This window comes from Oncorhynchus gorbuscha, linkage group LG15, assembly GCF_021184085.1.
Source record: "Oncorhynchus gorbuscha isolate QuinsamMale2020 ecotype Even-year linkage group LG15, OgorEven_v1.0, whole genome shotgun sequence".
NCBI classification, from domain to species: domain Eukaryota; kingdom Metazoa; phylum Chordata; class Actinopteri; order Salmoniformes; family Salmonidae; genus Oncorhynchus; species Oncorhynchus gorbuscha.
The window spans coordinates 49,135,155-49,162,955 of record NC_060187.1 but is presented as its reverse complement, the minus strand read 5'-3'; the positions used below and the strand labels follow the sequence as shown (position 1 = coordinate 49,162,955).

Here is a 27,801-nt window from a genome sequence, read left to right as displayed (position 1 = left end):
GATAAAAACTTGGTATATATTATGTGTATTCATATAGGGGGTGTGGGGTTATTCACATTTCCACACTATATCCACAGCAGTATGGGGCAGTGTAAGGTTACAAGCCTTTAATGTCTCACCTCAATGCGTTGGGAGTTGACCTTCTTCCCCTTCTTGTTCCAGCTCACCCGAGGCTTGGGGTCTCCCGTCGCCTGGCACACGAACGAGACCACGCCCCCGGATACACCGATCTGGTCAACGGGAACTTTAGTGAACCTTGGTGGCGCTGGAGACAGAGAGAGAGACAGAGAGAGGGAGAGAGAGAGAGAGAGAGAGAGAGAGAGAGAGAGAGAGAGAGAGAGAGAGAGAGAGAGAGAGAGAGAGAGAGAGAGAGAGAGAGAGAGAGAGAGAGAGAGAGAAGAAGAAGAAGAAGAGGGCATTAGAACAGATTTAAGAGAACAAAGTGATGCAACAACAAGCTCCAGTGGAGATAACCCAATTCATTACGGGGCCAGTTGTAGCTGCAAATGAAGGTAATTACATTTTGAAAAGCTTGTGTGCACACACTTTCATTGTATGAGAAGATAATAAAGTCTTGAGTGGCCTTTGGAATTCCTCAATTTCGTCCGCTGTATTATGTCACGGTTAGACACACCCACTCCGTGTGCTGCAGAGAGAGCCTATGGAAAACGTCAGTCTGCAGACTGGAGAGGCGAGGGGAATCATGGGGCTTGGATGTATAGAGAGCTGGTGGAAGGAAGGGAAGCGAGCGGCCGTGCATCAACACAGAGGTAATTACACTACAGACAATGCACACCCTGACACGCTGACGCCAACATGAATAATTTAACGGAGCAATGAATAATAAAGCGCCCACAGAGAAGCTTCTGTCTTGATTTTATGCCCCCCCCCCATACATAAACGCACACACGCACACACACGTTCACACGTCACCCACCCCTTACTCACAGAGAGCCCATCCAAAACCCACACACGTCCCTCACTGGCTGAGCCAGACGCACACACGCAAACGCCAACTGAAGAAAGGGATGGCGGGATAAGAGGATGACAAACATCCATGCCAGGAAGGCCGAGTGCGTTCGTTGTTGGGCATTCGGCTGTGGGGGCTGACAGGGGCTTTAGGCAAAATACGAGAAGTCAGAGAACTCATTTGTTCTGCATTACAAATTAACTTAACACCTTGCATCCCAGGTTTTAGAAGCTTTTTTTTCACCTAACATCCCTCACCTTCACTGAAAAACTTGAATCAACAATAACACGTTCGCTACCTTCCTAATATTCTCTGATATTACCAGACTTGCTTGGGAGGACGGCGCTACTTTTTGAGTTTCTTCGCTGTTTTTCTGGTGGGTTGGGGCGGGGGGGGGTGGGTCAGCTCTCACAACAACAAGCCGGGTAGAGGAAACTCTCTGGGGGAACTTGTTAACTCCGGGGCATAGGGATGATGAAACGTGCGGGGCGCGTTCATGTGGATTAATAATTAACGGACCGTGGGCAGGCAGGCCCCCTCTTTCTTTACTCTCTCTCCTCTCCCTGGGCCCCTATAAACACACACGAAGGAGAGCTCTGCTGCATTTGATTAGGGACAGGAGAGAGAGAGCTGGAGAGAAATAGGGAGGAGGGAGAGGGAGGGAGGGGGTAGGTGGGGGCTGGCTGGCTGGGAGGGAGAAAGAGAGACAAAAGGTGGATGAGTGGGTGGGGTAGAAAATGAAAATAGAGGCAGCAAGGGGTAGAGAGAAAGGGAGAGGGAGAAAGAGAGAGACGGTGGTTGAGGGAAGGGACTGAAAGAGAGGTCTCGAGATTGAGACAGAGAGAGAGAGAGAGAGAGAGAGAGAGAGAGAGAGAGAGAGAGAGAGAGACTGCCCGAGGACAGCAGAAGCGTAGCACAGAAAGTTCAACATACTCCAAAAGCAATCCCTATCACACATACCTCCACGCTCCCTTCACAGACCTGTACATGAGTCGGGAAGAGTCCAATCGACACCGGGCGAAACGTGACCCCATCAGTCTTTGCTGTGGGGTGACCAGTCTCTTTTGAGGTTCCCTACAATATTCCCAGGCCGGAATCCCAAATGGTCCCCTATACCTGAAATAGTGCACTACCTTTTGACCAGAACCTTACGGGCCCTGGTCAAAAGTAGTGCGCTAAGTTCTAAATAGGGTACCAGACGTAATAGGGTACCATTCAAGATGCAGCTCCAGCGATGGGAGGCCGGCCAAGGTGTCCTCTATGCGTGATGCGCGTCGCGGCTCAACAACAAACAATACAATGGCGAGAGATGAAACGAGGCTCGGCGCAGGCTGATGACCCGTGGCAGCCAGCCAACAGAGAACATTACCGACAAGCGAGCCACAAGCCTTCTCCTATGGTACAGTAACACTGTCCACTGATGAAAGGAGCAAGAGATAAGATTGCTTCTTTTCTAAGGAAGAAAATGTCACAGAGGGGATTCACCTTTTCCCAGGCTATCTTGTCGGCCGGCATCTTAACGAATTGATCCCTGTGACTGTCGAATGAGCAGACACGAAAATATTGACCGCAGAATCTTACTGGATCTCAGTGATTGTATCTTCCTTTGGCAAAAGCTACAGGTGGGTGGCTTGCAGCTGCATTTTGCGTAGCATCCCTCCACTATGCTCACCTTAGAGAGTATGACTCCTGGGCCCGTATGAAAAAAAGAGAAGATCTAGGATCAGCGTTTTAAGCCTTTTAAATCATAATACATGTGACTATATAAACAGGGGTAATTGATCCGCTTTTTGAATAGAAGATATAGAGATATCTACATGGGCGAGCTGGGAGTGGCCTCTGTACTGGCCCGCTCCGGTTGGGTCCACAGGCCCAGTGTCCATTTGACCAGCCGGTCAATCACAAGCTTTCCCCTGATCTCTGCCATTAAATAATACTGTTGGATTCTGGCTTGAAATATACTTATTCATGTCACCATATTAGAACATATGAATTACTTTCTACGTATAGGAAAAGGTTATGTTAGGGGTCAATGGGAACCATGTGGTTCCAAAGTCACTGTGTGTGAGACAAGGGGACGTATGGAATGTTCATGGCCGTTCAAACATGTTATTGCAGAATATTGATATTTCTAAGGAAGGAGGCGAATTGCAACAGTCTAGTTTCAGTTCCTAGTAGCCAAGTTTCCGTTTCAGTTTCAGTTCCTGGCAGGCCAGTTACTGTAGAACTAGAGCAAGGAGGTGTGTGGAACTCAACTAGAGATAAGGTCAACAATTGAAGGACCATGACAATACCAGTAAGAGGAACAGACTGAGTTCCTGCCTAGCAACAAACAAGGATTGTCTGTCTTAGACATGCAGGAGGTGACTCCGCCCAGTCGAAAGGCACCAACGTGTGCTTGTATGACCTGTATGTTGTGCTTGCAGCTGAGGTACCCAGTGGGTTGAATACACCTGAGTTTGAGTTTTTGCTCTGCTTGTTCAGAACCGAACAATACCAAAGGCACTCATGAGGTTCTCTCTCTCCTGGGTTAAACTCACAGCAGAAGCTTTCAGAGGGTGAACGAAGAAAAGGGGTTGAAAAGAGATGGGGAACAGGGAGGAGAAGAGCAACGGAGAGAGAGAAGAGACATCAAAGAGAGGAATGGGAAACGTAGAAACGGAAAGCACGAGAGATGGAGGAAAAGGCAGCGAAACCTTCAGTGGACCTGAGCTACCAGAGCAGACGTGGAGCTCCTACACGCGTCACTCCAGGCCTCGGGCACCGTTTTATACCCAGCTGAGAACAGAGGATCTGACAGAAGGTTGGCCATTATGAAAAGTAGGTAGTGTGTGTGTGTGTGTGTGTGTGTGTGTGTGTGTGTGTGTGTGTGTGTGTGTGTGTGTGTGTGTGTGTGTGTGTGTGTGTGTGTGTGTGTGTGTGTGTGTGTGTGTGTGTGTGTGTGTGTGTGTGTGTGCGTGCGTGCGTGCGTGCGTGCGTGCGTGCGTGTGTGTTTGTGAGCAAATGCATGCCCATGGGTGCATGCCCATGTCTGTACGTCTCTAAATACAATGCAGTGTGTGTGTGTGTGTGTGTGTGTGTGTGTGTGTGTGTGTGTGTGTGTGTGTGTGTGTGTGTGTGTGTGTGTGTGTGTGTGTGTGCGTGAGCAAATGCATGCCCATGAGTGCATGCCCCCGTCTGTACGTCTCTAAATACAATGCTGTGTGTGTGTGTGTGTGTGTGTGTGTGTGTGTGTGTGTGTGTGTGTGTGTGTGTGTGTGTGTGTGTGTGTGTGTGTGTGTGTGTGTGTGTGTGTGTGTGTGTGTGTGTGTGTGTGTGTGTGTGTGTGTGTGTGTGTGTGTGTGTGTGTTTGGATGACATCCGAGATCAGCATAATTAACCTTTAAACATTTTCAATTGCCTCCTGCCTCAGGCATACCGCTGGTGGTTATTGTTGAATTCAACCCTTTATTCAGCGTCTGAACACCACTGTCACGCAGGCAGTAATTGCATGATAGAAATTGGCTATTGAAAATAAATTGCTTTCTCATTCCACCATAATAAGCAACATCACCGCAAACGAAATAATATGATACTGAAATTTCTACCAAAAAACACAAACACATTATGATCTAGGTATAGCCTGGATGTTATCTCGGCAATTTGACTGTAATGCCTGGAAAAAGTCCATAAAAGTCCACAATAACAAACTGGTGTATCACTGACAAGTGGGTTATTGGGTTCAATAAGTATCATTAGATGAATCATATTGGGACTTTCGTTACTCCTGTGTCTCATTCCACCTCAGCAGAGCTGTGCCTCATTATCTCCCTCTATCACGGGCCTCTTTCAAATAGAGAAACGTACAGCTTTACACTGATAAAGCAAACAGGACCCAGTTTATCTGCCCAAGCAGGAGACGACATCGGGACAGAAATAACCTGAAATGTGGGTAGTGAGCTATCTTCACAGGGACATAGAATGGAATCTTTATTGAGCCAACTGCCACTGCTAGCAGGGAAGGCTAACCCATACTGTGTAAAGCAGACACTTGTTTTGCTAATGTAGCATCCCTCTACTGACTGGTAGGTTCTGCTCACCCAGATAAGAGAAACGACACCGCCTCCTTTCAAATAGCCTTTCGCTCCATGTGAGTGCGAATTCCATTTGCAGTACCTCCAGATTGCCATTTAGTAGGTAAATCAGGCAATGGTAGGGTTTGGTTAAATGCGTAACACTGTAATCGATGAGAAGCTTTTGGAGAATAAATAGGACCAATTATGATGTGGCTTAGGAAAGAAGAGGCCAAAATTGTACCTCATCTACCCATTGAATGATTTGTAAAAAAAGGGGTGATGGGTAGAAGCCACTTGTCTTTCATCTTGATCAAAATAGGCACCTTTTACAGCCGATAACACCTTTTCCAGGCTTATTTGGTGGTGAAAGGAACATTTGGACATATTAGAGGTACTATTCACCAACTAATTTGACCTTCTTCTCTAATATCCCAGAGGCCAATAACAGTGGAGGAAGGTTAGAGTGATTTTTGTGTCATTTTTTTGTTGTAAAAGCTGCTGGCTTAGAGAACAAAAGAAACTGCTATATTTTAGGGCCACATAAGCTTTACAACCCACACAACCAAACATGCACACCATAATTACTCATGTGTACAAATTGGATTAGCCCTGTCAGCATTTTCTGACAGGACACCATCCTTTTTCATTGCTGGACGGTAATACATTTAGTCAGTAATGAAGAAGAAATGTCGTAGGGACAAAAATACGAGTTTTCAAGTAACCACCACATCGTTCCTAACCTACTTAAGCATAGATATTTGCGGCTCAGCTGTGTGAGGTAGGGCCACATCCACAGATCTCAGCATGCTAGCTAGCCACTTGTTACAGAATCCTGACAGGCTAGGGCCTGGCTTAAGACCTACCCCCCCTCAACCCCCCAACACCCTCCAGGCCTCAACACATCAAGTCCCCATCAACCAGGAACCAATTTTCACCGGCTGCCCAGGCAAGATCTATCGCTATGGAAACTGGCCTCTGTTTCTATACCCCTTGCCTCTCTTGCTCTTTTGTCTTGGGTTCCTGTCTCTCGCACACTCTTGCTCCTGGCTAGGGCTAATCAACTGCTGTGAGGAAGAGGTTGAACCAGGAAGCAGAAGAACGAACGAAGCAGGAGCATGGGCGTATGGGAAAAGAGGTGGTTGGTTGGGCTTCCCGGCCGCCTGCTCTGATACCCCACTGCGGAGTTACATCGGTGGTGTAAACGGTCATGGGAACCACTAAGACGGAGGTTTGACGTACGAGGACATCCCAGTTCCCCATTCTAGCTTTAGCGATGCTCGATGCTGGAGGACGTATGGCTCTTGATCCTCCACTCATTGACTGGTGTCGGTCCCATGTTAGACCGTTGCTGTTAACAGATAGTGGCTTCCACCGAGTCCCATCAATAAACAATTGGCAGCCCGTGCTAATCCTGTGCCACGCAGTGGAGTTTCCGAGGGCTCATTTGGCATCTCTCACCGCCCGATGTACAGTAATCCTCGCCTTGCCTGGCGAATCTAACAACTTAATGAAACAATTGCTTTTTCAATTAAGGCAGGGGAAGAGGGGTTCATTGGGATTTGCTCTCGGGGCCAGGTAGTGGATCGAGTCACCTTGGATGCAGTCATTCACAAACTGAGCGTGCTGACTGGATTGTCAGACCAAACATCCGAGTGGGCCATCTTCTTATTCTCACTCCAGTCCAACTGGGCCAGGGGGTTGGAGCTACGGAGGCTCAGGAGGCCCAGACTGAGGAACCGCAAGATAATAATGATCCTTTTTATCTTCACGTCTTCACATTGTCTCCTTCCGCTAAGTATCATAAAGTGAATGCGGGCCGTCTACACTGCTAATGAGGTTGCACAGTACACAGTAGGCAGGCCAACAAAAAACTTACTGTGGGAAGTGGGAAGGAAATGCGAGTTCTCAGAGTGTTAATGCCCAGTGGTCTCCCAACCACACAACTGTCGAAGAAGCTGAACTGGAAAGTGGTGCGCTCATAATAGCTCCAAATTGGTCCCATTGAAACCATTGTTTAGTGCACAGACTAAAAGAAAACAGCTAAGTATACCTTACCTCGTTGGAAATAAATCAGTTCAATTCCGGGGAGGTGACAGAAAATTAAGTTTAAGAGCGCAGGCCATTTCAAAATGGCCATGCGATCGGGGGAGTTAGTGCAATAGGCACAATTTTGTGTCATTCTGAGTCTCTTCAGGCAATTGACACTTGGTGACTCCACCTGAATGAAAAGAACACCTGCAATTGCTGAGAGCCAAAGACGGCTCAGGGCCACATCTTGGGTCAAAACGTGTAACGCGAGACACAGAAAATGGGTCTGCCTGAAAGGAGAAAGAGATAAATCCACTCCATCTTCTCACTGAAGAATAACTTTAGTGGGGGAGAAGGAAAAATACAAAGACACAGCCTTTTGTTCATGACACAGGGTAATTGGAAACGTTCTGGTTTTTATGAAAAAGATCACTGTCTTTGCTCAATTCAACAAGGCATGAGAACAATCACGAGGTCATTACTTGGTATACTTTTTTAAAAGTCAGTCTACATTTTGACAGCCATACTCATATTCAACCTGAATACCCAACGTCAGCACATGAAACCAATCAAGCGCTCACCCGGGAAAAGCCATGAGCAAAACAAATGTTGTTGACAACATCATGAATGGTAGAAATGTAAAGTCCCATATTTTGGAAAACTACTGCATATCCATCCAGAAGAATTGGCTCTTATTTAAATCACATGGGGGTCTAGTATAAAATCAAATTATATTATTCCATTTGTAAAAACCTTTGAAGATGTAACCTTGAGGAGAGTGCTCATCAAAGTGTTTGGCACATTACAATTTCATGCACTTCAATCACCTGCATTGGCTTGTCAAACTTGACTTGAACAACATCACTCAAACTAATGGACCAAATAACCTAAATAAACTTGGCTTGTGTCTACACCTGACACTTACATATGTCCTCTGCTATCAGAATACGAAGATCGCATTGAAAAGACAGGTCTAGTCGCACAAAAGTTGCATTGTGTTCCGATCTGGCTGACCACTTCAGGTGGTGGTCAGGGACGTGGATTTCTCCTCAGTCTGGACGCAATCAGCCCTTGTAAAAATGAAATTGTTTCAGCAAACCTCCTGCAAGTTTATGGCAGATTTGCTGCAAACTAAAGAGCGTGCCGCAAAATGTTGCCAGAAGTTTGCAAATGTTTGTCACTAGTGGAGAATATGCGGCAAACCTTTGGCAACAATCATATTTATTGCCACTAGTGGAAAACAATTCACCAGAGGTTTTTTCTGGCAAACAATTTTCTCAAGATTATATTTGAATCTGTGGCAAACCTGTGGCAACAATATGTATTATCCACTAGTGGCAAACAGTTTACTAGAAGCCATATCTGGTGAACACATGAGTTCCTAGACCAGTAACCGTTGACAACTAATCAGGGAGGATTAAAAAAAACCTGTTGGAAAATGGACACCAAGCTAGCTATCTACCAAAGTTGTCCTGTGAGTATCTAACTTATTAATTAAACTTCCTAATAAACATTAAAATGGTGTTAGCTAATTGATATCCAGTTAGAAATGTTATGTTTTATGGGATAGAGTGAAACACATTTTGTTGATACCAGTTTCAATCTGTCAGCCCCACTGACTGGCTAGCGTTTGGCTATCATATTTTTGCACAATTAATGTGATAGTTAGCTAGATAATTAATCATTTGCCTAAACACATTTTTTTTAGGTGAAGACGTTGGGGTCTTTTAATACGAACATGCATGTTAATATGCTACGGTCAATTTTCAGTAGCATGTTAGCTAGCACCACAGCTAAGGTAGCAACAATAGGAGCTGACTTGACATCAAAGCAAGACGTCAATTTTGCAGATGGATGCCCTTCCCCAACCCTGGGGCTATCTTAGCAGGAGGCTGCATCAACACCCTGGAAATATGTTTGTGGTGCACTCACTCATGACACTTTTTTTGTGATAAATGATACTTCAAGGCTGATAAGGTAAGTAAAACTGATGTATTACTTTCGTAAATGTAGCTCATACAGTCATTCCTTGTAATAATGACATATTTCATTTCTTTCAACTAGTAGCTAGCACATCTTGATCATGTGTTGTCCCTTCTCTCTTTCTAGAAACAATCAGTTACAAGGGGAAAAAAAACGATTGAGGCGTTCAAACAAACTGAGGACAGAGACATATGTGTGCACCAGGTCAAGGCTTACTGCATGCATAGCTTTGAGATGTAAGTTGACAATAATAAATGTTGGAAAAATAATATGAATTGCCAAAGTAGGCATTTATGTTGCTTTTCTTCCACCCAAGCCTTATACACCCGAGTCAGGAAGGAGAGACAACTAGTTGACAATTGTCTTTTAATGATGAAGTCCCCAGTCTAGGTTGAATATCATAATTAGTTGATTAGTTTGAACAATTGTGTTAAGGCTAGGCTGGAGACAAATATTGTACACGGTGGCTCTAGGAACAGTTGGCCACACATTTAAAAGGTAACCAATTGAAGTGTAAAAGATTGTAAAAATTGTGATTAAATATCACAAAATTGGGGAGAAAAGGGGGTAAAAAGTATTTTTTTTAAGCCATGAGGTAGAAGAAATTGTCCATAGAGCTCCGAGTCAGGATTGTGTCGAGGCACAGATCTGGGGAAGGGCACAAAGGTCATTAAAGGAACATAGTGGTCTCCATCATTCTTAAATGGAATAAGTTTGGAACCACCAAGACTCCTTCTATTTTGCTACCTGACAACTTTACGGGTTTCACTTTTTAATTACCGTTCATATATTTATTTTTTCCTCGACTTTTTCACTCCGGACGCTTTATCTGGACACGATTCGTCAGGACCTCCAACAGCCGAAGCTAAGTAGTAACATTAACATGATGCCTTCTAATTGCAGCCGCTGTGCTCGCCTTACGGCGAGGATAGCTGTACTGCAAGCCCAGCTTCAGACGCAATCGTTAGGCAAGGGTAATTTCAGTGTAGGAAAGGATGAAACAGCGTCTGTGCTACCAGTAAGTACAGATAGTAGTATAAATCCCCTGGCACAGTCCCCGCAGCCGGACAACTTTCTCACGGTTTCTGGAAGGAAATGCTGTAGGAACGCTCAACCGGTGTCGCTCATTCAGCAGACAGAAACTTTCAACCGGTTCTCCCCATTAAGCAGCGGGTCGGTGTCAGAGGCCGAGTCTTCTCTGGTCTCTACTCCTCCCGTTACGGGGTCTGAGACGCCGAAGCTTCCCACCATTAGCTCTGACAAATTGAAAACTCTAGTCATTGGCGACTCCATTACCCGCAGTATTAGACTTAAAGCGAATCATCCAGCGATCATACACTGTTTACCCGGGGCAGGGCTACCGACGTTAAGGCTAATCTGAAGATGGTGCTGGCTAAAGCTAAAACTGGCGAGTGTAGAGAGTATAGAGATATTGTTATCCACGTCGGCACCAACGATGTTAGGATGAAACAGTCAGAGATCACCAAGCGCAACATAGCTTCTGCGTGCATATCAGCTAGAAAGATGTGTCGGCATCGAGTAATTGTCTCTGGCCCCCTCCCAGTTAGGGGGAGTGATGAGCTCTACAGCAGAGTCTCACAACTCAATCGCTGGTTGAAAACTGTTTTCTGCCCCTCCCAAAAGATAGAATTTGTAGATAATTGGCCCTCTTTCTGGGACTCGCCCACAAACAGGACCAAGCCTGACCTGCTGAGGAGTGACGGACTCCATCCTAGCTGGAGGGGTGCTCTCATCTTATCTGCCAACATAGACAGGGCTCTAACTCCTCTAGCTCCACAATGAAATAGGGTGCAGGCCAGGCAGCAGGCTATTAGCCAGCCTGCCAGCATAGTGGAGTCTGCCACTAGCATAGTTAGTGTAGTCAGCTCAGCTATCACCATTGAGACCGTGTCTGTGCCTCGACCTGGGTTGGGCAAAACTAAACATGGCGGTGTTCGCCTTAGCAATCTCACTAGGATAAAGACCACCTCCATTCCTGTCATTACTGAAAGAGATCATGATACCTCACATCTCAAAATAGGGCTACTTAATGTTAGATCCCTTACTTCAAAGGCAATTATAGTCAATGAACTAATCACTGATCATAATCTTGATGTGATTGGCCTGACTGAAACATGGCTTAAGCCTGATGAATTTACTGTGTTAAATGAGGCCTCACCTCCTGGCTACACTAGTGACCATATCCCCGTGCATCCCGCAAAGGCGGAGGTGTTGCTAACATTTACGATAGCAAATTTCAATTTACAAAAAAAAAAAAAAGACGTTTTCGTCTTTTGAGCTTCTAGTCATGAAATCTATGCAGCCTACTCAATCACTTTTTATAGCTACTGTTTACAGGCCTCCTGGGCCATATACAGCGTTTCTCACTGAGTTCCCTGAATTCCTATCAGACCTTGTAGTCATTGCAGATAATATTCTAATCTTTGGTGACTTTAATATTCACATGGAAAAGTCCACAGACCCACTCCAAAAGGCTTTTGGAGCCATCATCGACTCAGTGGGTTTTGTCCAACATGTCTCTGGACCCACTCACTCTCACAGTCATACGCTGGACCTAGTTTTGTCCCATGGAATAAATGTTGTGGATCTTAATGTTTTTCCTCATAATCCTGGACTATCAGACCACCATTTTATTACGTTTGCAATTGCAACAAATAATCTGCTCAGACCCCAACCAAGGAAAATCAAAAGTCGTGCTATAAATTCACAGACAACACAAAGATTCCTTGATGCCCTTCCAGACTCCCTCTGCCTACCCAAGGACGCCAGAGGACAAAAATCCGTTAACCACCTAACTGAGGATCTCAATTTAACCTTGCGCAATACCCTAGATGCAGTTGCACCCCTAAAAACTAAAAAAATGTCTCATAAGAAACTAGCTCCATGGTACACAGAAAATACCCGAGCTCTGAAGCAAGCTTCCAGAAAATTGGAACGGAAATGGCGCCACACCAAACTGGAAGTCTTCCGACTAGCTTGGAAGGATGGTACCGTGCAGTACCGAAGAGCCCTTACGAAGAGCCCTTAAGGAAGTGGATGGCTGCAAACTTTCTACTATTAAACTCGGACAAAACAGAGATGCTTGTTCTAGGTCCCAAGAAACAAAGAGATCTTCTGTTGAATCTGACAATTAATCTTAATGGTTGTACAGTCGTCTCAAATAAAACTGTGAAGGACCTCGGCGTTACTCTGGACCCTGATCTCTCTTTTGAAGAACATATCAAGACCATTTCGAGGACAGCTTTTTTCCATCTACGTAACATTGCAAAAATCAGAAACTTTCTGTCCAAAAATGATGCAGAAAAATTAATCCATGCTTTTGTCACTTCTAGGTTAGACTACTGCAATGCTCTATTTTCCGGCTACCCGGATAAAGCACTAAATAGACTTCAGTTAGTGCTAAATATGGCTGCTAGAATCCTGACTAGAACCAAAAAATTTGATCATATTACTCCAGTGCTAGCCTCTCTACACTGGCTTCCTGTCAAAGCAAGGGCTGATTTCAAGGTTTTACTGCTAACCTACAAAGCATTACATGGGCTTGCTCCTACCTACCTCTCTGATTTGGTCCTGCCGTACATACCTATACGTACGCTACGGTCACAAGACGCAGGCCTCCTAATTGTCCCTAGAATTTCTAAGCAAACAGCTGGAGGCAGGGCTTTCTCCTATAGAGCTCCATTTTTATGGAACGGTCTGCCTACCCATGTCAGAGACGCAAACTCGGTCTCAACCTTTAAGTCTTTACTGAAGACTCATCTCTTCAGTGGGTCATATGATTGAGTGTAGTCTGGCCCAGGAGTGGGAAGGTGAATGGAAAGGCTCTGGAGCAACGAACCGCCCTTGCTGTCTCTGCCTGGCCGGTTCCCCTTTTTCCACTGGGATTCTCTGCCTCTAACCCTGTTACGGGGGCTGAGTCACTGGCTTGCTGGGGCTCTCTCGTGCCGTCCCTGGGGGGATGCGTCACCTGGGTGGGTTGATTCACTGTTGTGGTCGGCCTGTCTGGGTTCCCCCCTTGGGTTGTACCGTGTCGGAGATCTTTGTGGGCTATACTCGGCCTTGTCTCAGGATGGTATGTTGGTGGTTGAAGATTTCCCTCTAGTGGTGTGGGGGCTGTGCTTTGGCAAAGTGGGTGGGGTTATATCCTTCCTGTTTGGCCCTGTCCGGGGTGTCCTCGGATGGGGCCACAGTGTCTCCTGACCCCTCCTGTCTCAGCCTCCAGTATTTATGCTGCAGTAGTTTATGTGTCGGGGGCTAGGGTCAGTTTGTTTATCTGGAGTACTTCTCCTGTCCTATTCGGTGTCCTGTGTAAATCTAAGTGTGCGTTCTCTAATTCTCTCCTTCTCTCTTTCTTTCTCTCTCTCGGAGGACCTGAGCCCTAGAACCATGCCCCAGGACTACCTGACATGATGACTCCTTGCTGTCCCCAGTCCACCTGGCCATGCTGCTGCTCCAGTTTCAACTGGCCTGGGCCCTAGGACCATGTCCCAGGACTACCTGACATGAGGACTCCTTGCTGTCCCCAGTCCACCTGGCCATGCTCCTGCTCCAGTTTCAACTGTTCTGCCTTACTATTATTCAACCATGCTGGTCATTTATGAACATTTGAACATCTTGGCCACGTTCTGTTATAATCTCCACCCGGCACAGCCAGAAGAGGACTGGCCACCCCACATATGCTCTCTCTAATTCTCTCTTTCTTTCTCTCTCTCGGAGGACCTGAGCCCTAGGACCGTGCCCCAGGACTACCTGACATGATGGCTCCTTGCTGTCCCCAGTCCACCTGACTGTGCTGCTGCTCCAGTTTCAACTGTTCTGCCTTATTATTATTTGACCATGCTGGTCATTTATGAACATTTGAACATCTTGGTCATGTTCTGTTATAATCTCTACCCGGCACAGCCAGAAGAGGACTGGCCACCCCACATAGCCCGGTTCCTCTCTAGGTTTCTTCCTAGGTTTTGGCCTTTCTAGGGAGTTTTTCCTAGCCACCGTGCTTTTACACCTGCATTGTTTGCTGTTTGGGGTTTTAGGCTGTGTTTCTGTACAGCACTTTGAGATATCAGCTGATGTACGAAGGGCTATATAAATAAATTTGATTTTGATTTGATTTGATTTAGAGCTGGCCGCCTGGCCAAACTGAGCAATTGGGGGAGAATGGCCTTGGTCAGGGAACTGACCAAGAACTAGAGGTCGACCGATTATGATTTTTCAACGCCAATACCGATACCGATTATTGGAGGACAAAAAAAGATGATACAGATTAATCGGACGATTTTTATAATGTATTTGTAATAATGACAATTACAACAATACTGAATGAACACTTATTTTAACTTAATATAATACATCAATAAATTCAATTTAGCCTCAAATAAATAATGAAACATGTTCAATTTGGTTTAAATAATGAAAAAACAAAGTGTTGGAGAAGAAAGTAAAAGTGCAATATGTGCCATGTAAGAAAGCTAACATTTAAGTTCCTTGCTCAGAACATGAGAACATATGAAAGCTGGCGGTGGCTTTTAACATGAGTCTTCAATATTCCCAGGTAAGAAGTTATTATAGGAATTATAGGACTATTTCTCTCTATACCATTTATATTTCATATACCTTTGGATGTTCTTATAAGCACTTTAGTATTGCCAGTATAACAGTATAGTATAGTATAGTATAGTATAGTAACAGCTTCCGTCCCTCTCCTCGCTCCTACCTGGGCTCGAACCAGGAACACATCGACAACAGCCACCCTCGAAGCAGCGTTACCCATGCAGAGCAAGGGGAACAACTACTCCAAGTATCAGAGCGAGTGACGTTTGAAATGCTATTAGCGCGCACCCCGCTAACTAGCTAGCCATTTCACATCACATCGTTACACCAGCCTAATCTCAGGAGTTTATAGGCTTGAATTCATAAACAGCAGAGCTGCTGGCAAAATGCACGAAAGTGCTGTTTGAATGAATGCTTATGAGCCTGCTGCTGCCCACCATCGCTCAGTCAGACTGCTCTATCAAATCATAGACTTAATTATAACATAATAACACACAGAAATACGAGCCTTAGGTCATTAATATGGTCGAATCCGGAAACTATCATCTTGAAAACAAAACATTTATTCTTTCAGTGAAATACAGAACCGTTCCGTATTTTATCTAATGGGTGGCATCCATCAGTCTAAATATTCCTGCTACATTGCACAACCTTAAATATTATGTCATAATTACCTAAAATTCTGGCAAATTAGTTCGCAATGAGCCAGGCTGCCCAAACTGTTGCATAAACCCTAAATAAGCGTGCAATGAATGCAAGAGAAGTGACACAATTTCACCTGGTTAATATTGCCTGCAAACCTGGATTTCTTTTCGCTAAATAAGATTAAAAATATATACTTCTGTGTATTGATTTTAAGAAAGGCGTTTATGTTTATGGTTATGTACACATTGGAGCAACGACAGTCCTTTTTCGCAAATGAGCACTGCATCGATTATATGCAATGCAGGACATGCTAGATAAACTAGTAATATCATCAACCATGTGGTGTTATAACTAGTGATTATGATTGATTAAGTTTAATGCTAGCTAGCAACTTACCTTAGCTTCTTACTGCATTCGTGTAACAGGCGGGCTCCTCGTGAGGCAGGTGGCTAGAGCGTTGGACTAGTTAACCGTAAAGTTGCAAGATTGAATCCCTGAGCTGACAAGGTAAAAATCTGTCATTCTGCCCTTGAACAAGGCAGTTAACCCACCGTTCCTAGGCCATCATTGAAAATAAGAATGTGTTTAATCTAAAGATTAAAAAAGGTCTACAAAATAAATAAAAATACAAATAAAATAAGAAAATCTGCAAAATTGGCGTCTAGAATTTCCGATTGTTATGAAAACTTGAAATCGGCCCTAATTAATCAGCCATTCCGATTAATCGGTCAACCTCAACCAAGAACCCGACCTCGGACTGGAGCAAATGTTCACCTTTCAACAGGACAATGACCCTAACTACAAAGCCAAGACTAGGGAATCCAGACACAATGTGGACATGCTAGACACATTTAAATGTAGGTGTAGACGCACGACGTGTTCTGAATTCCATGAACTCCATGATCAGAATTCAAAAGCTGCACGAAATGTCAAGTCTAGACACAGCCTTGGAAAAAGGGCAGAGTAAGCTTCAGTGCTCATAAGGCGAAGCAACAGAATTGACAAGAACATATGTGTGTTCTGCAATACATGATGTACCACATAAAAACATTAGAAGTCAACATCACTAAAATCTGATAGTTACTAACAGTGTGGCCTGTGAATGGTTAAACAACAATTTAACTCAAAACTATATGAGGAATAGGGTTGAGAGTGAGAGAACCAGAAAATGACTCTCTCCTGCCTAAGGGGCCTGAAATATTTCACTTGGCAACTTCAAAGGAAAATAAATCATTGAACCCCCTCCCATCACTTTGGGCTCTAGTCAATTACAATTAGGCGGTCCAGCCAGAGAACACTAGGCTAGCACAGCCACTCTTAAGTAGATTGCACAGAGGACAGGGGGCATAAATAAATGTTGCAAATAAACATCACAGTTTTCAATTGTCCTTGCTTGTTGCACACAGAAAAGCACTTGTACCCTCCCAAAAAATAGATATACTGTCTTGAAAATCCTTTTCCACCACATTAGTTAAGTTGGTGGTCATGGAGCACTAACATTGTGCTAATACCCATATGTTTATGTATATAATACTGTATATATACATTCCAAGAACATGTTAACATTGGTTGGAGTAGAGGGCCTCATTTATTGCTCAATATTGTTGGGGAATTGACGAGCCGTCCAGAGTAGAAGGGGAAGAGGCGCTTTTTATGGCGGAGGGAGGCGGAGTAACTGACCGCAGAAGAACAAATACGACTGTGCAGCCAGTTGTTATTTCTGGACGACGGCGCTGTCGCCCATGGTGTCTGGCAGTCGGGCGGTTTTTGGACGAGACAGACGGAAGGATAATGGTGGCCCTGGGTGCTGTGGTTAGACACACTGACACACCCTGGACAGGGGGACAGGGCCTTTAAATAGTGTGTGTGTGTGTGTGTGTGTGTGTGTGTGTGTGTGTGTGTGTGTGTGTGTGTGTGTGTGTGTGTGTGTGTGTGTGTGTGTGTGTGTGTGTGTGTGTGTGTGTGTGTGTGTGCGTGCGTGCGTGCGTGCGTGTGTGTGTGTGTAGGAATTGAGAAATGTGGGAATCAGGACGCCGACATTTGGCCCCTTTTGGAAAGGAAGAGGGTAGTCCCACCCTGCAGGGGTCAGATCTGAGGAAACACACGCACACGCACACAAACACAAACAGAACAAAAAACAAACATCGACCAAACATGCATCCATTTCTCTGAATTTGAAGGGCAAAAACAAGGAGCAGAGCTTGTGATTGGTCAATCGAGGGGAGTGACCGCTTGTTTTGCTAGGTGACCCTACAATCTCCTCTAGTACACAGGCAATTTAGAAGATGAGGGACCGCTATGCTCTTTTCCCAACAAGGCTGTTAGCAGGGGGTTACACACACACGCACGCACGCGCGCGCGCACGCACGCACGCACGCACGCACGCACGCACGCACGCACGCACACACACACACACACACACACACACACACACACACACACACACACACACACACACACACAGTGATATAAACCAATGCTTTATTACAGCGGGGTAGCTAGATTTATTCAACAGCCTTTTTTCCCTTTTTGATTAAAAACATCTCCTCCTCGTTGTGATTTATGAGAGTGAAAGGAGTAGCGAGAGAGGGAGAGAGAAAGGGAAAGGGAGGGAGGAGAATGACATCATGCTTTTAGCACAGGCCCCCTTTAATGAGGTGACATCCACTTGCTCTGCACGTGTGAGAGAGAAAGAACAGGAGAGTGGGAGGTGTTGATGGAAATAGAGAGAGAGGGGGGGAGGGGGTAGGAGGTGTTGATGGTGAGAGCGAGAGTGAGAGAGAGAGAGAGAGAGAGAGAGAGAGAGAGAGAGAGAGAGAGAGAGAGAGAGAGAGAGAGAGAGAGAGAGAGAGAGAGATAGAGAGACAGACAGACAGACAGACAGACAGACAGACAGACAGACAGACAGACAGACAGACAGACAGACAGACAGACAGACAGACAGACAGACAGACAGACAGACAGACGGGAGGGAGGGAGGGAGGGAGGGAGGGAGGGAGGGAGGGAGGGAGGCTCATCGTCCCCTTACGATGAGCAGGTGGGAGGAAATAAAGTTGGATGACTGCACCCCTGGGCCACTCTGGTGTGTGCGCGTGTGTGTCTGTGAGCGCATATACACACACACGTGTGTGTGCATGTGTGTGCGACTGTGTGCGTGCATGTGTCAGGCTTCATCACACATAAAGCCCACAGGTGCATCGAAACAAAAAGGGTTGGGAGGAGAGAGGTAGAGAGATGGAGGGAGCGACAGACAGGTTGCTTAAACGAGGCAGGGGGGAGAAAAACAGGAATGAGACAAAACAAAAAAGAGGGGGAGGGTGGGGGTAGCTCTGTCAATCAGTGGGAGAGGAGTGGTGGCTGGATCCAATCTCATCCAGCAATCAGAGGAGGGAGAGAGACGTGGAGATGGATGGACTGTGTGTGTCTACGTTTTTTATGTCCACCTCAGTGTGCATATTGATGTGTATGAGAAAGCGTGTACCTGAATGTGAATATGCGTGTGTGTGTATGTGTGTGCGTATGTGTGTGTGTGTGTGTGTGTGTGTGTGTGTGTGTGTGTGTGTGTGTGTGTGTGTGTGTGTGTGTGTGTGTGTGTGTGTGTGTGTGTGTGTGTGTGTGTGTGTGTGTTCGTGTGTGCCTGTTTACTGCTAACAGGACCACGAGGGGGCCGGTGAGCCTGGTGGTTGGGGGAATTGTGGGAAGAGTGATTAGAGGTTGGGGGTTGAGGGAGTCTGTGTGTGTATGTGTGTGTGTGTGTGTGTGTGTGTGTGTGTGTGTGTGTGTGTGTGTGTGTGTGTGTGTGTGTGTGTGTGTGTGTGTGTGTGTGTGTGTGTGTGTGTGTGTGTGTGTGTGTGTGTGTGTGTGTGTGTGTGCGCTGCCTGCAAAGAGACTGCCGTGCATTATTAGGAGGGTTGAATACAAAAGCTCTGCTGATGGAGAAGGAGGAGGCTGAGAGAGACAGAGAGATTGACAAAAAGAGCTATCATATCCGCTGCCGGAACCTGATGAAATGGGGCAGAATCTCGATACTGACAAATTGCAAACAGAAGAAAGAGATGGAGGGATGTTTGTGTGTGTTTGTGCATGTACAGTTGAAGTCGGAAGTTTACATACACCTTAGCAAAATACAGTTGAAGTTGGAAGTTTACATACACATTAGCCAAATACATTTAAACTCAGTTTTTCACAATGCGTGACATTTAATCCTAGTACAGATTCCCTGTCTTAGTTCAGTTAGGATCACCACTTTATTTTAAGAATGTGAAATGTCAGAATAATAGAAGAGAGAAGGATTTATTTCAGCTTTTATTTCTTTCATCACATTCCAAGTGGGTCAGAAGTTTATATACACTCAATTAGTATTTGGTAGCATTGCCTTTAAATTATTTAACTTGAGTCAAATGTTTGGGTAGCCTTCCACAAGCTTCCCACAATAACTTTTAAAATATGCTTGGGGTCATTGTCCATTTGGAAGACCCATTTGCGACCAAGCTTTAACTTCCTGACTGATGTCTTGAGATGTTGCTTCAATATATCCACATAATTTTCCTACCTCATGATGCCATCTATTTTGTGAAGTGCATCAGTTACTCCTGCAGCAAAGCACCCCCACAACATGATGGTGCCACCCCGGTGCTTCATGGTTGGGATGGTGTTCTTCGGCTTGCAAGCTTCCCCCTTTTTCCTCCAAACATAGTGATGGTCATTATGGCCAAACAGTTCTATTTTTGTTTCATCACACCAGAGGACATTTCCCCAAAAAGTATGATCTTTGTCCCCAGTTGCAAACTGTAGTCTGGCTTTTTTATGGCGGTTTTGGTGCAGTGGCTTCTTCCTTGCTGAGCGGCCTTTCAGGTTATGTCGATATAGGACTCGTTTTACTGTGGATATAGATACTTTTGTACTTGTTTCCTCCAGCATCTTCAAAAGGTAATTTGATGTTGTTCTGGGATTGATTTGCACTTTTTGCACAAAAGTACGTTAATCTCAAGGAGACAGACCGCGTCTCCTTCCTGAGCAGTATGACGGCTGCGTGGTCCCATGGTGTTTATACTTGCATACTATTGTTTGTACAGATGAACATGGTACCATCAGGCGTTTGGAAATTGCTCCCAAGGATGAACCAGACTTGTGGAGGTCTATAATTGTTTTCTGAGGTATTGGCTGATTTATTTTGATTTTCCCATGATGTCAAGCAAATATGCATTGAGTTGGAAGATGGGTCTCAAAATACATCCACAGGTACACCTCCAATTGACTCAAATGATGTCAATTAGCCTATCAGAAGCTTCTAAAGCCTTGACATCATTTTCTGGAATTTCCCAAGCTGTTTAACAGCACAGTCAACTTAGGTTATGTAAACTTATGACCCACTGGAATTGTGATAGAGTGAAGTATAAGTGAAATAATCTGTCTGGAAACAATAGTTGGAAAAATGACTTGTCATGCACAATGTAGATGCCCTAACCGACTTGCCAAAACTATAATTTGTTAACAAGAAATGTGTGGAGTGGTTGAAAAACTAGTTTTAATGATTTCAACCTAAGTGTATGTAAACTTCTGACAACTGTATGTGTGTGAGGGAGAGATAATGTGTGTGTGTGTGTTTGTGTGTGTGTGTGCGTGTAACAGTACAGCTTCCGTCCCTCTCCTCGCCTCTACCTGGGCTCGAACCAGGGACCCTCTGCACACATCGACAACAGCCACCCTCGAAGCGCCACAAAAGCAGCAGCCCTTGCGGAGCAAGGGGAACAACTACTACGCTATTAGCGCGCACCACCGCTAACTAGCTAGCCATTTCACATCGATTACATGCGAATGATCCTCTCTCCCAGCTATTTAAACAGCGCACAATGAGTGAATGAGAGGGGGAAAGAGGTGAGGAGGAGAGAACAGGCAACAATAGATCACGTCGTGGAACAGACAGGTAGATAGACAGGGACTGATTCCAGACAAGAGGAGTGATAGATATACATCAGCCTATGGCGTGAGCGTGCCATCAGTCTCTACTCAAGACACTGGCCACAGAACAGAACAAACAGACACAAAGAGCAAAGGACCAATTGTAAACAGATAGTCGGACAACTCTCTATACGCTGTATGCAGCGTATGCATTCTATCATGCACTGTGTTACCTACCATGCATGCACGCTCAACCATACACACACAAAACACAAGCAACAACAACAACAAAAAGACAGAGAAGAGATGAGGAGAATATTGGGGAAAGAAAAGGAGATGGAAGAGGAGAGGGAGGAAAAGGACCAGAATGTGACACATTGTCACGCAGTCGCAGTCACACACACACACACACACACACACACACACACACACACACACACACACACACACACACACACACACACACACACACACACACACACACACACACACACACACACACACACACACACACACACACACACACACACACACACACACACACACACACACACACACACACACACACATCAGACCCTACCAGCCGTACACTGACTCAACTGGATTTAAAAAGTGAGAAAGTGTCTCTCTTCTCCCTCATTCTCTCCCACTTTTATTTCTCTCTGCACTCCCTTTGTTTTGTTTTCCTAACGCGTCTCTAAATCCATTTTAGCAGAGAAATGGTGCAGAACAAATCCGAACGGGGAGTTTCGGGATAAGAGAGCCGACGATATTGAAAATTGGAGGAGCGATGGGGTACGTCACAAATGGCACCTTATTCCCTATGTAGTACAGTGCTTTTGACCAGGGCCCATAGTGAATTGGGTGCCATTTGGGACAAAGACATTGTATGGTGAGAGATGGGACGACATACCGGTAGTGTCACGCTGGTATCAATGATTCGGGAGACAGGCGCAGGAATGCGTAATATATTTTTTTTATTAAGGCCCAAATTACGGCGTGCCGTGTAAAGGCACGGGGACGAAAACCAAACAAACAAGTAACAAAACACAAGGTAGAAACCCAAAACAAAAGAGCGGGGAGTACCTCGAATAAATAACACTAGGGCACAATGATTATCACATGGGACGAGACCCGTAATCATCTGCACAATCCACAAGGGCACGAAAGCCCAAAACACACAGCACAGGTACTCACACGCACCAACGGACATAGTAACAATAATGGTAAACAAAAAGGCACATACATACAAATATAATCAGTGGGAATAGGGGCCAGGTGTGCGCAATGAAAGTTCCAGAGGGATCCGTGACAGATGGACAGATAGACAGACACACAACAACTCTGTGTATGTCACGTGTATCTGACATACAACATGTCATTAATAAAAGTGAATAACATATTAAATAGGTCACAAAGTAAAACTCAAACTCGGAACGTAGGTGATATCCAGTAAAAACCCTGAAAGTGCATTTGATTTGAAAAACAATGTGACATTCATATGATTTTTACACTATTGTGCTGACCAAAACCAAACTGTGAAGTTCCACATATTTTATATTCACATGGTCCTTATACCTTTCCCACGCGCACACACACACACACACACACACACACACACACACACACACACACACACACACACACACACACACACACACACACACACACACACACACACACACACACACACACACACACACACACACACACACACACACACACACACACACACACACACACACACACAAATATTATAATAGTACTCACATAGGGCATGGGAGCCAGTGAACAGCAAACAGAGCAACAGAGCGCAGAGGGGCAGCAGGGCTGGCAGAGAAAGGCAGGGTGGACCGCCGGCGGCCATCTTGTTCCGGGGGCGACTTTTTACCTGGCTGGAGAGCCGAGGCCCCACAAGAAGGAGGCTGGGGTCTTCACACAGGATGTCGTGGCACTCTGCAGGGAGGAGGAGAGGAAGAGAGGAGATGATGAGCTAGGATGTCGCCAATTGAGCATTCAAGCGTTTTAAAAGGAAGTCTGCTTCAAAGCCTGAGGTGATGTCAAACACACACATCCCAGTCACATACAACACATGAATCTTTACTTTTTTCAACAATGGACACATTCCAAACCTCTACTGCCTCTCTGTCAGTAAATGCACAGTGTTGAGCATACATTACCATACACGTTCCTATCAGCTGTGTTGCTAGTGAGACAACACAAGGCTCATATGCACGGACAGCATTTATGACAAGACACACACCACCGCCACATAGATTGAGAGAGGCAAGGAAGCAGGAAACCATCTCCAGAGCTGTTCACCCCCTATCCTAATAAACTGCTTTTCACATCTCATAATTAGCTGGGGCATTTATCTCTCGATCTTGTCATTATTTGCTTATCGGCACATTGTGTAATTATGGGGGTACCCGCCGATATTTCAGACAGCGTGTCTTTGTTTTAGTCAAATTACCATTAATCCCTGTATGTGTCCCGAAGTGCACCCTATACTCTTCGTAGTGCACTACTTTCAACGGGCGACTTACGGGCCCTGGTCAAAAGAAGTGCACTATAAGGGTAATAGGATGCCATTTGGCACGGATCCCCTGTGTGCGCGCGGCGGTGGCGCCCAGCAAGTGGGCCCTCGTTGATATGTCTGCCACGTTTAATGCCCGAGTGCAGTTACACACTTTAATTAAAAGAGGAGGAATTAAGAGAACACGGAGGGGAAGAGAGAGGAGAGAGATGAGTGATTTTTCAGGATCCATGACATGAATGGAGAGGAGTCTGAATACCTGGTATTATGAATACCTGTGTATGTGTATGTGTGTGTGTTTGTGTTTGTGCGTGTGTGTGTGTGTGTGTGTATGTACACTGAGATGCTGTGCTTGGTAGACAGAATGGGGCTTGGTAACAACTGCCATTTCGTAGCTGCGTTCCAGGTCACTGGCAGATTCTAAAAGTTCCAGACTAGTTCTGAGGGGTTCTAAAATGTTTGGAGACATCAAAATAACCACTACCACTGGGTTGACCACCTCTTCCAATTACCCATTAGTGTAGTCATTCATGTGGTCAATCCTTGACTGCTGTGTGACCGCAAAACATTCACTGTCCATCAGATGCCATTAAAAATCCTCAGTGTTCCACTTCCAATGGGACAAGCCTGAGGTCTCTTTTCTTTAAGCCACGTGAACATAGCTGGAGGGAGGATTGTTTTGCAACACACACCTCCAGTCAGGCAGGCCGCAGCTATACTTGCAGTGTAACCCGGCACCCCAGACGCCACGCCACACCGCCTGCCAAGTCTTCACCCGCCTAGCCGCAGGGCCCATCCCTCCACACACACATACACACATGGAGACACCCACGCACACAGACAGACACACGAGCAAGCGGGCACACCCGCATACACACACACTTCGAGACTCATACACACACACACACACACACACGTACACACAACGTAAGCACACACACACTCCGGGGAGGAGTCGAGTCGGCAGAGCTCCTTCGCTCCAACAATGGGCCCTTTGTGATTCTCCGCGCCAAAGACTGGGGGCCCGTCAGAACCTGAGCTCATCGCTCAACACACACACACAGACACTCTCAGTACACGCTTCTAGCACTCTTCCTCCCTCTCCTCTTTCGTATTTGTGTTGAGAAACAGTCTTGTGTTGTTGTTTTTTTCTTCAGGGCAGGTGATGTCAGTTAGAGATAGAGAGAGGTAATGAGAGGGGGTGGGGGTGGGGGTGGGGGGTTATGGAAGTGTGGAGGGGGATGGTTTTCTGAGTCAGGCTTATTGTTCTAGATGTAAACAGTGGGGGTGGGGGGGGGGGCGTGGAGGAATCGCACCGTGTTTCTGGATCTCTCCAGCAGGAGGCTAAGCCTCGCTTATCTGAAGCCCATAGGAAGTAAACATTGTGTGGGGTAGTGATTCATTGCGCTCCCCCTGAGCTGGCTCTCTGCCTCCAGGCTCAGGTTACAATGCAAAATGGCCTACTGTTGTGGTGAAGTACCATCAACCTGAGCATCCTGATCACATACACAGGCTCACACGAGAACAAACGTGCAGCCACGAGAACGCATGTGCACACATGACGACAAACACACACACACACAAACAGACACACACTTCAAATGCGAGACGGATAATAGAGCGATAATATCTCAAAAACGACATAGACAATACCTAGAAATCCAGACGCCACCATTCCACAATGACCAGCTATGTGTGTAGACTTGCAGCTGTCCATAGAGACACGAGAATCACACTCACACACTCATGGTCGGGTGGTTGAAGCACAGCAGCGCAGCACTTCCCTGGCTACTAGCACCTCGCCGGGAGAAGAGGAGAGGAGGAGCTCTACTAAGCGTGGCCGCGGCCTCCGCCATGCAGATGGAGGCGAGATGAACAGTGCTTCACAGTCAAGTGATGCTCACACCCATCGATCGGTAAAACCTCGCCGCAAACGGCTTCGTCGAAGGGCAAGCGGAGTGGAAACCGTCAGTCGCTAGCTAGCAGCTATCCTTGAGCAGCTCTAGGAAGGTTTTTCTTGTGTTAGGACGGTATCGGCAACTCGTTTCACAATCTATGCCTGTATTATGTTTTATTGGGATAGGAGCGCAGATTGCAAGCTCGTTGACATATTTGGCCTACTATGAGCGCTAATCGCTAACACTAACATTGCACTGACTTCAACTGTCCGATACGTATATGTTTTCACTGGCTACACAATAGCCTAACTCTGACATAGAACGAGTCCAAATGGCCAGGCGTCTGAGAACCGTTAACATGCTAAATGCAAGATATCCAGGGTCCTGCATTAAAATGCTTTGTCTTGGCCAGGTCGCAGTTGTAAATGAGAACTTGTTCTCAACTGGCCTACCTGGTTAAATAAAGGTGAAATGAAATTACATTTAAAAAATGAATTATCGAGCTTTGTAACCATCTCCAGAAGGCTCTTGTCCCCGTTTTCCACGCTGACGGACTAAGAATCTATGACATACAGTAATAATGAAATCCAGAAACACACACATAGGCTCAACAGGTGATCAATACAGGCCGCTACTCCCCACATATTTCAGATATGTATCTTTCTCCACTGGACCAAGTTTCACTCTCCGTCTCTCAATGCCTCTCATTCCCTCACACCACCTTGATGGTCGCTGTGGGTTTCTGGGGTTTCTCCCGCAGTCAGTAGCAATCGGGGATGCTCTCTCTGACACGCAAAGCAATCGGGGATGCTCTCTCTGACACGCAAAGCCTCCTAATCCAGCACTTCACCATGCATTATTGATGCTAACATGTTGGACTCGGTCTGGAGACGAGAATTATGGGTAAAGACAAGAAGGGGAGGGACCAAGTCAAAGCCGGCAGGGAGAGAGCAGGAGCCAAAGCACAGCGTGGAAATACACTCGAGCATGTGCACTTACACATACACAAATGGAGATGCGCATGCACACACATACACACACGCACACACACACGCACACGCACACACACACTGTGAAAAGATGTGAAATAACACTAATAAGAAAAAACAACATCTCTCCGCCCGAGGGGCCAGAAAAACATGTCTCTCCAAGACGAGCGGATCTTGCATCAGGTTACCGTGCACAGCACACACATACACACACCCGCACACACACATGCACACACACACAGCCTTTACTTTTCATGCGTACGGCTCTAAATAACACATTTCTTAGGCCTTTTGTCCTGAATAAAGTGCAATGTTGGTGCTAGGTTTAGCTCCCCCGTGTAAAATGCTGTTCCAGCGCAGCATCCATATCATATCCATGATCCCCCCCTTGCGCAACAGGATGCTAGCTTAGCTGGGCTGGTTCAAAGTGACACCGCCGCGTGATTATGAAACAGCACAGGGGCTGTTGATCCTCCAGGGACTACTGCAGGCAGGGCAACAGGGTGGGGTGTGGGTGTGTGGTGCGCAGAACAACCACCCTTCTTAGACCGGGACAGTGCGGGCAAAGATAAGGGTAGCAGAGAGAGAGAGAGAGAGAGAGAGAGAGAGAGAGAGAGAGAGAGAGAGAGAGAGAGAAAGAAAGAATTGGGTAACAATGAGTGTAGTTGTGTGTATGTTGTTCACTTGAGCAGAAGATGAACCTGCCATGATGAGGACTCTGAGAGGCTCTGAGATGGGTCTACACCAGCAACTCACTCTGTGGAGGCCAAGATAATGCTAGTGTGTGTGTGTGTGTGTGTGTGTGTGTGTGTGTGTGTGTGTGTGTGTGTGTGTGTGTGTGTGTGTGTGTGTGTGTGTGTGTGTGTGTGTGTGTGTGTGTGTGTGTGTGTGTGTGTGTGTGTGTGTGTGTGTGTGTGTTTGGTTGAGTGGTGGTGGCGTCTTGGGTGAGCTTACTGTATGGTCAGGACGGGGGTAGTAGTAGACGAGGAGCAGTGTGTGGGGGGTCTGAGAAAAATACTTGATTGTGTGTTCAGACCTTTGAATGGGACAGACAAGAAGAAATCAAGAGTCGAGACTAGACTACCACATGAATGCCACTCTATCAAGGCAAACACTTGTATCCTCGAGACAACAACAGCTCATTCCCATTGTCGTCCAGAGAAAGGGGCCATATAACCATTAAGTGAAGTGATGCGAATATACGCAATGAGGCACGGAGGAAGAC

General features: G+C 45.9%; 1 protein-coding gene across 26 annotated transcripts in view; it reads right to left on the bottom strand.

The window, feature by feature from the left end:
- The window catches only part of LOC123997434 (receptor-type tyrosine-protein phosphatase S-like), a 293,600-nt gene that overhangs the window by 142,493 nt on the left and 123,306 nt on the right, over positions 1–27,801 (bottom strand). For all 26 annotated transcript variants that reach the window (XM_046301649.1, XM_046301651.1, XM_046301659.1 and 23 more), the window contains 2 exons: positions 22,924–23,109; positions 120–265 (listed from right to left, as the gene is read on the bottom strand). In XM_046301649.1, the coding sequence (XP_046157605.1) occupies positions 120–265; positions 22,924–23,109 (332 nt within the window). The remainder of the gene's footprint in view (positions 1–119; positions 266–22,923; positions 23,110–27,801) is intronic.